Source organism: Dasypus novemcinctus, chromosome 29, assembly GCF_030445035.2.
Source record: "Dasypus novemcinctus isolate mDasNov1 chromosome 29, mDasNov1.1.hap2, whole genome shotgun sequence".
NCBI lineage: Eukaryota > Metazoa > Chordata > Mammalia > Cingulata > Dasypodidae > Dasypus > Dasypus novemcinctus.
The window spans coordinates 22,714,438-22,725,818 of NC_080701.1; the positions used below are offsets into that span (position 1 = coordinate 22,714,438).

The 11,381-nt window shown below is 33.7% G+C and overlaps 1 protein-coding gene across 4 annotated transcripts in view; it reads left to right on the forward strand.

Annotated features, from left to right (window-relative positions):
• LOC131276544 (A disintegrin and metallopeptidase domain 3-like) overlaps window positions 1-11,173 on the forward strand; it is a 125,550-nt gene extending 114,377 nt beyond the window's left edge. For 3 of the 4 annotated variants that reach the window (XM_058289829.1, XM_071212666.1, XM_071212667.1), the window contains exons 18-21: window positions 2,394-2,508; window positions 7,577-7,748; window positions 9,555-9,605; window positions 11,011-11,173. In XM_058289829.1, coding sequence (XP_058145812.1) covers window positions 2,394-2,508; window positions 7,577-7,748; window positions 9,555-9,603 — 336 coding nt within the window. In that variant the 3' untranslated portion in view covers window positions 9,604-9,605; window positions 11,011-11,173. Of the gene's footprint in view, window positions 1-2,393; window positions 2,509-7,576; window positions 7,749-9,554; window positions 9,606-11,010 lie in introns of those variants that run through there. The other variant, XM_058289832.1, reaches the window with a different exon arrangement.
• Window positions 11,174-11,381: the final 208 nt, after the last annotated feature.

Sequence of the window (11,381 nt, forward strand, 5' to 3'; positions counted from 1 at the left end):
AACTATTTTTCCCTCTCCCTGCCTTTGGAACCTCCAGTGGCCACAGCCTCCACATCAATGATTTCATTACTTCCATTGCTAGAATCACAAGTCTATAGTAGAATACCAGTAAGTCTATTTTAGTCTATAGTTCATTCCCCAGTCCTGAGAATACTGGGATGGTGATGTCCTCTTCACCTCTAATTGAGAGGGGGCTTTGATCCATTAGGGCTGATGGATGGGACTCCCTTGCTTGCTGTTGTAGACTCTTTCAGTTCCTTGGTATGGTAGTTGTCCATCATTACCTGCTTGTTAGTTGTCCTGGGTGAGAAAAATGAACTGCAACTCCATTGCGATTCAAGACCCAGCTGGCATAAGGACAGCCCAAAGATTAAATCTCTTGGATGTACACCTACCAACTCTAGTACTAATTATGGGTTCAAATAGAAGAGCAGAGTGGAAGGGCAGATTTTCTCCACTCAATTTCCAAACTGCTCAGGAGATGGTGCTCATTGGAGCACTTTCCATGGAGTTATCTCTCTCTCCATTTTCTTTGTTTTGGTCTGGCCAAAGCTGAGATTCAAAGCTGAATCCACTGGCTGAAATCACTGAGGAAACCCTCCTGACTCCACCTCCCTTTTCCTCTGTAACAGCTGACAGGGAGGAAGACATCTGTTTCCCTCTCAGTGGGCTCCTGGGAGTTTTCAGTAATTCACAGTTTGTTGTTTCAAATTCTTCCTCTCTCTGTCCCTCACCCTCCTGGGAGTTGTGTAGCACTGTCCTGGTCTGCTGACCCCCAAAGCAGGTCCCTTGGACAACTTTTGGCTCATTCTCCTTTTTTTTTTTTCTGCGAGGGAGCTGAACCTTGCCTGCCTAATTGGATGCCATCTTCCCACAATCTAATCCATTTAAAATTTATATTTATTTGATAAATAATGAAATAGTTCTTATGTATTGTGGTTATATTGTCTACTTGCATTTCTTTTATTTTACTTTATTTTATTTTATGATTATTATTTTTTAAAATATTACATTTAAAAAATATGAGGTCCCATTCAACCCCACCACCCCCAACCCCCCACTCCCCCCACAGCAACACTCTCTCCCATCATCATGACACATCCATTGCACCTGGTAAGTACATCGCTGAGCATCACTGCATCCCATAGTCAATGGTCCACATCATAGCCCACACTCTCCCACGTTCCATCCAGTGGGCTCTGGGGGGATCTACATGTCCCGTAATTGACCGTGAAGCACCATCCAGGACAACTCCTGTTCATCCATTGCGAAGTTACCTGCTTGTTGTAGAAATTTGTAAATATTTTAAGTTTTTCGAAACATACATTTGGCTTTAACTTTATTGTTAGCTTCTTCTGCAGTATTGATCCTTCATATTTTATACAGTAATTAAGAAAAAAATGCAGGCTGTCTAGAGGTCACACATTAAAAATTCACCTCACATCACTTATATGTCCTTTTAGCATTTCTTTCTTTTTTAATTTTTCTATTTTTTTATTAGAAAGTTGTAGGTTTACAGAGCAATTATGCATAAAATACAGATTCCCATATATCGCTCTATTATTAAACCCTGACAGTGGTGAGGTACATTTGCTACAACTGATGAAAGGACATTTATAAAATTTTTCTATTAACTATAGTCCATGGTTTAACTTACCATTAAAATCCATAGATTTTAAAAAATTTATTTTATATTTCAAAATTCTATTACCAGGTATAAACCTAACAATGCCCCTTTTAATATATCAGAGCTGTTAATTCTGTTCCCAAAACTGTGCTACCAATATTGTATTGAGTGAAATAAGCCAGATACATAAAGACAAATATTGTATGATCTTCTTTTATTTTACCTTTAATTCATTTGGCAATTTTATATAAGGGGCCAAAATTCTGGATTGTCTTTTCTGATACTGGTCCTTCTTTCTATTCAACTATCATATCACATTTATGCATATTTCTAGACTAGTATCTAAATATTGGTATCTGATTAAGTGAGCACCACCTTTTTTTTCATTTTTTGTGAAAGTATGTTCTATCACCTATTTTTTTAATCTAACTTAATTCATAAAAATTTTACAAATCCCACTATTTTATAATTTCACAATTTCTATAACTTTCTAGTATAAGGCATTTCAATTTTCAAGAATGTTGTTTATTTAAAAATGCAAGAATGAAAGGCAGGAAATGGCAATTTCTATTATGGTTGAAAGATATTGCTTGGACATTTTTTATTATTTGGTATTTTAAAAATCATTTTCTAAATTAAAATAATAATGACATAAAATACCAAATAACATTCATTTTAAGAATTCATTTTGCTTAAAAATCACAAATAACGCACTTGTTATGTTGTATAGCAAATGGCTTTACTTCTTATTTCATTTTTATTTTAGGTTTGCAATAATTTCAATCATTGTCATTGTGATGTTGGATATGCCCCTCCAGCTTGTGAGTCAACACCATCATCACCAGGAGGAAGTATAGATGATGGATTTTGGATGTTATCAGGTTAGTGTCTAGATCAGTGTGTTCCAATAGAGCCTTCTTTCTTCATAGTACTTTGGTAACCACAAGCCTCATGTGGCTATTGAGCATATAACATGTGGGTAGTTCTAGTAAGAACTGAATTTTCAAATTTATTTTATTATTTTTTTATTAATGCATTACAAATTTTTTTAGATTACATAAATGTTACATAAAAAGTGTAGGGGATTCCCATATGCTGCACTCCCTACCCCTCCCACACTTTCCCACATCAACATCCTTCATTAAGTGTGGTGCATGTGTTTTAATCAATGAACACATATTGAAGCATTGCCACTAAGCGTGGATTATAGATTCCATTATAGTTTACACTCTCTTCCACACAATTCTGTAGGTTAAGGCAAGATATATAATGGCCTGTATCCATTGCAAGGTCATTCAGGACAATTTCAATGTCCGGAAAATGCCCCTGTAATACACCTGTTTTTCCCTCTCCCTCCCCTCAGAACCTCCTGTGGCCACTGCCTCCACATCACTGATAAAAGTTCTCCCCTTGCAAGAATGACAGTAAGTCTATAGTAGAATACCAGTAAGTCTACTCTAGTCCATTATTCATTCCCCAATCCTGAGGATTCTGGAATGATGATGCCCAGTTTACCTCCAATTGAGAGGGGGCTTAGATCCCATGGGGCAGATGGATGGGACTATCTTGCTTGTAGTTGTAGACTCTCTCTGTTCCTATTTTATTTTAATTAATGCATTTAGACTTAAAGTGCCACATGTGACTAGTGGCTACTGACAGTGCATCTCTAGATCAATAAAATATTTTTTGACAATAAAAAATTGTTGTATGCTTTTAATTCTAAGCTAGGAGTAAACATTTTAAATGGACTTCCCTTATTTTTAACCTTGGTATCCAGAACATTTCTATTTATGAAGTAGAAATTTCTAACTCATTTTGGTTAAATTATAGAAAAGGTGATAGTTTTATTATATTTATGTGTATTATATTTATTATATAGTACATTTATTCCATGTATATTACACATTGTGATAGTCCATATTTGAGTTGCATCTTTAAAGAAAAACATATCAGTACGAGGGAAACAAGAAACAAATCTACCATGAAAATTCCATAAAAATTCATGAATAAATATAATGTCTTTGTATTTACTAAACGCCTTTTTAAAAAATTAGAATTGCATGATCAATCAATGCGTGGAGATATCGATTTTATTTGCTAATGTGCCTAGTAAGCAATTGTGTATCAAAGTAACCAGATATATTAATAAGTCAATTCAATAGCACAGAGGAAAGCAGCTAAAAAGGTGAAGGTTAAGTACAAAATATATTTCTGGAAGATTGGTGTAATGCGTTGCCTTGCTCTTGCAAGTTTTGGGTTTTTTAGAAGTAGTTGATGCCAGAAAAATTTAAGGGTGAAAAAATAATTGAATACTAGGTTCTGGCAATTGGATGAATTAAGTTTGATAAAACTCATATTACTGGCATAAAGTTAATTCAGCAGACACAATTATGGGAAATGAAAGGGCTAAACCTTCTAGATCATGATAATTAGGAACAGTCAGGGAGTTTGAATCTGGAAAACTATGTTCAGTATAGGTTAATGTTTATTTTTAGAATAAATCTAGACTCACTTGACTACATTGCATCCTTCAACTTGCAAATGATATAAGGCTGATTCAGATATACTGTTTTAGTTCAGAAACATCAGTTTTAGCTCAGAAATCTCTACTGTCACAAACTATACTTAATTTGAATATCTAGCAATGCTCATAACTTAAAAGTTTGCAGGTCACACACAGGTATTATACTGCAAAACTGATACAATTATTGCCATTTTTGTCAATTTCCCAAATGTTTTCAGGAAGATAGTTTTCAGTCATCATTAAATATCATGTCTGCTGTAAATATTTTTCGCTTTGGTAGGAGTCTTATTTTAATGGTAAGTGGATGTTGACTATAATAAAATTTTTCTACCTCCATCAAAATGGTGACTTTTACCATTTATTTGACTAAGATATTGATTTTTGAATATCATAATGTAATAATGTAACAAGCATTCACTAATATTCTGAATATTTGACTATTAATAAAGTACCCTTGCAATCCCAGAACAAATCACATTTGGTTTTAATGCTTTTTCCTTTCTGTGTGTGGATATAAAGATTGATGTGGATCTTTAATTTCTTGGAACATCCTTGTTGGGTTTTGTTCTCAAAGTTATGCTTGTGTCCTGAACTCCGGAATACTGTGCAGTATAAGAGTGGTGTTACATATTCCTTTGGTTTAGTAGAATTCACCTGTGGAGGCATTTGAAACTTTTGCAGTTGTTTATATAGAAGTAAATTTATTGGGCTCCTATTTAATTTATCCATTAATTTGAGAGCAGTGACTTCCTAAAAATATTGTCTATTTTGAATATGGTATATCCCTACATTTATTTGTGTTCTTTAATTTCATCAAGCAATGATTTTTAGGTAACAATAAAGCAGAATAGGAAAAGTTCCATTGTATGTATTCCTAATTATCTGAAGATTTCTAATGCTACTATAAATTATTTTGTTTATTTTCCATATTTTTATTAGTGTGAATTTAATTTTATGTCATGCAGCTTTGGTAAATTAAAATATTAGTTTTAATACTTTGGATTCTCTATAGATACAGTCCTGTCATTTGTAAATAAATACAGTTTCACTTCCTAATTTTTCTATCTAGCTTTACTGTTTGTTTTCTGGTCTCATTGCAATAGCTAGACTTCCTGTAAAATGTTGAACACAAATGGTAAAAATGGATGTTTGCCTTATCCCAGAATTGAGGGGGACTTGTTCAGTATTTCACTATTAATTATGACATTACATATTGCTTTTGTAGATCAACTTTATCAGATTGAAGGTTTTTATGCTATTCATAATTTTCTGAGGGACTTTTTTATTAAACTGATGTTGTAATAAATTCTTTTTTCCATCTGTGGAGATGACTGTATGATTTTTTCTCTTTATTCTGTTAAAGTAGTGAATTACAGTAACTGACTTATCAATGTTTAAACAACACTGAATTTCTGGTAGGACCAATATCCGGTATGGTTATATGATGCCTTTGGTAAATCTCTGAATTTAATTTATGATATTCTGTTTTTTATAATATACCCAAAGAACATATTTATCTGTAAAATTTTCCCTTGAAATGTCCTTGTCATATTTGGGAGACAGGAAATGCTGGTTTCATAAAACAGTTTGGGGAATGAGTTCTCTTCCTCTATTATCTGAAACATTTTGTATTAATTCTTCCTTAAAAAATGGTAGAATTCATCAGTAAAACTGGTATGGACCTACAGTTTTCTTTGCAACAAAGTTTTAAAAGTAGAGCTAATTTCTTGAAAGATATAATACTATTCAAATTCTCTTTAAAAATTTTTAAAATTATGTCTTGTTGCTATTTGTTGGGTTGGTAGTGATTACCCTTGTTTAATTCTTAATATCGGTATTTTTTTTCCTTTCTTTTGTTCTTTCTCCACATCTACCCCAAATGGTGCATTTGTCTCTATGAGTGTGTGTGTGTTAATATGAATTTATGAATTTAACACATCTTTTAAGAGAGTCAAGTTTTGTTACAGGTAACTTTTTTCTATTGCTTATTTCATTTCTCTGTTATCTATTTACTATTACAAGAATTTCTTCTTTCATCTCTTATTATTTTCTTCACTACTCTGATTAACTTGCCCTCCTTTTTCTAATTTTTATTTTAGAAACTAAGAACACTGAAGTTAAACAATTTTATTTAAAAATATTTTGAACTTTAAATACTTCTTAAACACTTATCGAACACTGGAATTTTAATTGTAATTTACTACTTATTTTTCTAACTGCTAGAGTGATTTCTTTCCTTGATCCTCTAACTATTTAAAAACAAGTATCATAATTTGGATATATTGGGAAATTTTTCTTATTGTACTTTTGTGATTGATTCGTAGTTTATAATTTGTTTTGTTTAGAGAGCATACTCTCCGTAATTGCTGTTCTGAATTACTTGCAACTTTTTTATGGCCCATGATATAATGATATCTATTATTTTACCAATAACACACAGTCCTGATTATTGTAGCTTGATGTTGGATAGTCCCAGTCCTCAGCTTTCTTCTTCTTCAGTATTGCACCTCTGGGGCCACTAACCTGTGAAGTTGTTTTTGCACTAAAGCTCCACCCTCTGGATTCCAGCCATTTCAGCTACCCCCAACCCTGATTTCTAGCTCCTCAAATCAGCGGGAATGCCGCACTTTGCCTAGATCTGCAATTCTCTGTGCTAAGATCAGGAAAATTGTCCGTAGGTAGAATGGGGTGAGCATGTGTGCATGTGTGTGTTTTTTAAAGTTACAGATTCCTCATCTTTATGAGGGCATTAAATTGATTTAATATAAAAATGATTATTTTGATTTCAATTCTGATAGCTTAATTTATTAATTTTTTATTTCAAGTATCTGATATTTTTCTTCTGTTTAATTTGGACAAAAATTCTCAGATTTTTGTTTTCTCTCTAGCTCTTAATAGTTGTATAAATCCATATAATACCCACAGGAATCTGTATTTCTAATTAATATAATAAATATACCATATTAATATAATGAAAATTAGAACAGTATCATATTAGCTACCAAATATGTCAATAAATTTTCATGAAATAAACCTTTTTAAAAAAAGATTTATTTTTTGCTCTATGTTTAAAACTGAAGAATCCATTACCAGATAATAAAAATGTGTTGTAAGTAACAGTTCTTAGAATGGAATGTGGTAGACAGACCAGAATATATCACATAAATAAATATGAAATATATAGTTTATATATAAATATTACAAATAGAATTATGTCTATGTTATATATGTATAAGTGTTTTGAATTGACATAAAATGCAAAATTAACTTTGGGGTATAGCCACAGAAAATTGGAAAACGCTTTTAAATTCAACTTTATTCATTCCATGATTATATTATTTAAATTACAAACTTTAAAATACACATTACTAGTAAGCTTTGAGTATCATTTTTGAAAAAGTTAAAAGATACTCAATGTTTTGTAGAAAATGGTTTGTATTTGCCTGTAAGACCAAGACGACGACGTGCTGCTCAAAACAATGGCCTTTTGATCAGTTTCTACATTTTTCTACCTTTCCTCATTTTAACTGGGATTATTGCTCTAAAATGGAATAAAGTGAAGGGATTATGGAACAGAATAGGAACAGTAAGTGAAGGGTAAGTAACATTATTTTTAATTCTTAGTATTAAAATGCAGTAAAAGAAAAATCCAAAGGTTATTTGGAATATTACAACTCCAGAGTCTTGCATGGATTGGATTGCTGTTTAGAAATAGTAAGTCTCAATGTCTCAATATATACTAATTTATTTCAGATTTCAGGCAGTTTACCCTTTATGTTCCTATAAGCCCGAGAGCAAGCGAAGCTGCTCAGTTAAATCCTTAGTGCCTTTCACAAAGAATTCCATTTTGACATTGACTAAATTATTTTAGGATATTCTCTCTAAATCCCCTAAACCCACATTTTCCTTGCATTAACATTCAGTTGTGTTAAGTAAATGAATTCCTGAATAGACAAATAGACATAAACAAAATTCGTGAATCGAATCTGTAGAAGGTCAGAAAATAGAAGATGTCAAAGAATGAAGAGGGGCGGTGGACTTGGCCCAGTGGTTAGGGTGTCCGTCTACCACATGGGAGGTCCACAGTTCAAACCCCGGGCCTCCTTGACCCGTGTGGAGCTGGCCCATGCGCAGTGCTGATGCGCGCAAGGAGTGCCCTGCCACGCAGGGGTGCCCCCCCGCATAGGGGAGCCCCACGCGCGAGGAGTGCGCCCTGTAAGGAGAGCCGCCCAGCGCGAAAGAAAGTGCAGCCTGCCCAGGAATGGAGCCGCCAACACTTCCCGTGCCGCTGACGACAACAGAAGTGGACAAAGAAACAAGATCCAGCAAAATAGACACAGAGAACAGAAAAACGGGGGGGGGGTGTGTGTGTGAGGAATTAAATAAATAAATAAATCTTAAAAAAAAAAAAGAATGAAGAGGAAAACACAGAAAATACTCCTCACTTTAAAGTTAATTGATATTGCCCATTTATTTCTGAAATAGAGCTGAAGAACAAAAGGGTTCACCATGATGAATCAGATGGTCAGGATCTGGGGTCATTCCTTTCAAACTTTATAAGCTTTGTGATTCTCATCATCTCTTCTTGTCTATGTCCATTCTCTTCAGACAATGATTTCTTCTGCTTGCCCACAGCCAAGCATACTTACCTCATTACTATTCTGCGTTTATTTCTGAATAAAATACCAATAATGTCTCCACAGTCCAAGCCTCTTAGTTCGTATTCTCAAGAGACAACAGAAAATAGCTGTGCAAATGCACCTGAATCTAGCCAGTGCTCTGGAGTTAAAACTCCTGAATCACATGTTCAAGCCTCAAATGATCTGTGGCCAAGGGGCTGAAGCCATGTAGTATAAGGTGGGCACCAGGACCCTCCTCTTCACAAAGTGTGTCTAAGAGCAATTCTAATGGGGAAAATGGAGACTGTATAAGTACCACAAACTAACTAAATGTAGCTGAAGGATGTAAATGCCTAATTAAGGAAGAATACATGTAAATTATAATCCAAATCATTACTTATTTACATAGATATTTGAGAGATATATAATTATAGAAATAAAATTCCAGGAATTTGAAGATTTGCATTCAAATTATCTTCTTTACCATTATCAGCTCTCAGCTGCCAGATATTAAGATATGATTCCATCTTCATATAGATAAGATAGAGGAAAATAATGGATGGATTTTTCATCTAAAATCCAAAAATTTGCTTAAGCTCTTTAAAATTTAGAACAACATTATGAAACAGAATATCTGATCTCTGAGTGAGCTATGGAAAGTAAAGTGGATACTGGTACCTTATTAATTGAATAGTTAGCACAACTGTGGCTTTTTTTTTTTCTTGTTTATTCTCATTATTACAATGTTTCCTATCCTTAAATCAATGCTATCTCTTTTATACAGATCTACGTCAGAGGACAGCCAAAGCCATACCAACATGTCATACAACTAAAGGTGAATTGAAGGAATCTGTTGACAAAATTATATAATTCATCAAATTGGTGATGGTTTTTTTTTTTTTTTTTTTTGAGGTACTGGGGCCAGGGATTGAACCCTGACCTCGTGTGCAGAAGTTGGCTCTCAACCACTGAGCCACATCGACTGGCCTGAGTTGTTTTTTTCGTTTGTTTGCTTGTTGTTTGTTTTGTTTTTAGGAGGTAGCGGGAACTGAACCTGGGACCTCCCATGAGGGAAGCAGGTGCTTAACTGCTCGAGCCCCAAATTGGTTTTTATTTTTAACAATATCTCAGTATGAGAAAGATGTTATTCCTTTGTGTCATTATCCTGACTTCTGTTTGTTAATTTCATATGATAACTCAGATATGATAACTTCATGCTAATGATTTTATATTAATTTTGTAAAGTTTAATGTTAATATTAGCCAGAGATTTATTAATCAACATTATTGTAATAATAAGAAATTATTAAAAACTTTTATGTATTGTCTTTAAAATATTCATAAACAGTCATGTATTCTGTCCCCCTCATTTAACTGATACTTTCACTAATAATTTCAAATTTCTACTTCTTTTGTTTTAGTAATTATTTAAAATCTTATGATGTTTCCTAACTACTTACTGTGTGCCAGGTTCTGATTGGTAGACTTATGCAGATTGTCTCCCCACAGTTACGTTTCTTACTCATTAATCGTCCATGGATATTGTTATCCTTATTTTTGAAATAAGGAAACAGGCATGGGGAATTGAAATAATTTCCATGTTTATAGAATTAGATTTGGAGTTTAATTTAGAGCAATCAGATTCCAGAATATAAACTCTTAGAAACTATGCAACCCTGGCACTATCGCTGCTGGGATCATGGCATCTTTTGACAATGGCATTTAGAATAATGGGGTAAGAGCTGGTTAGGTGTTAGGGTGATGAGGTTGAAGGGAGAGAAGACTGAGTTTGGTTTTGAACATGTTATTGGGAGTATATGTGGAACACCTGTTGGAAATGATAGTAGATTTTGGAAGTCTATTTTCTCCATAGATAATGTAACCATGTTTGCCTTTTTCATCATTTCTTACTGTTCATTTCATCTCTGTTTCCTTCCTGGTGATCTTCCTTTACCTACGTAATATTCAGAGATTATGTAAATGAAACGTGTAGAAACACAAATTTAAAATATTTCCTTTTAACAAGGTTATCGCAAATTATTCCTGATCTTTTATGAAATAAAAAAAGGATAAAAGGAAAAGTAAACAGGTTTACAGATTCAAGGGGTACAGGCGTAGACTGTAAAAGCAGAGTCAGTGTCTTAGTTATCTTAGTTATACTGTTTAATTGCTATACCTGCAGCAGCTTTTAGTAAACATTGAAATTACCCTTTCTATTTTTTTGTATTTCTTTTACTACAGTAACTAAGCAACGTCAAAAAGCCATAGGTTGGAGAAAGGATATAACCAAGAAAATCATCATTTAACTGACCTGATCTGTGAATAACAAAAACAACTTTTCTCTTTTTTTATGGCTTAAAGTTTTCAATATCACAAACCAAAATAAATGCAATGAGCGAAAGTATGCAAGCTTCTGTTTTTTGATTCCTCTACCTGCCATGTTCTATTAGTTAGAAATAAGCAGCTTTACCTCTTCTTAACCCTGGAAGCTGTTACATCCCAACTGAAAACGTTCCATAGTTTTCTGCTGCTGCCTGCCCTCAGATGCCCACGGCCGTGCTAATTTCTTCATCTGAAGAGAGGAAACCAACAGCCACACCTCTCGACAAGTT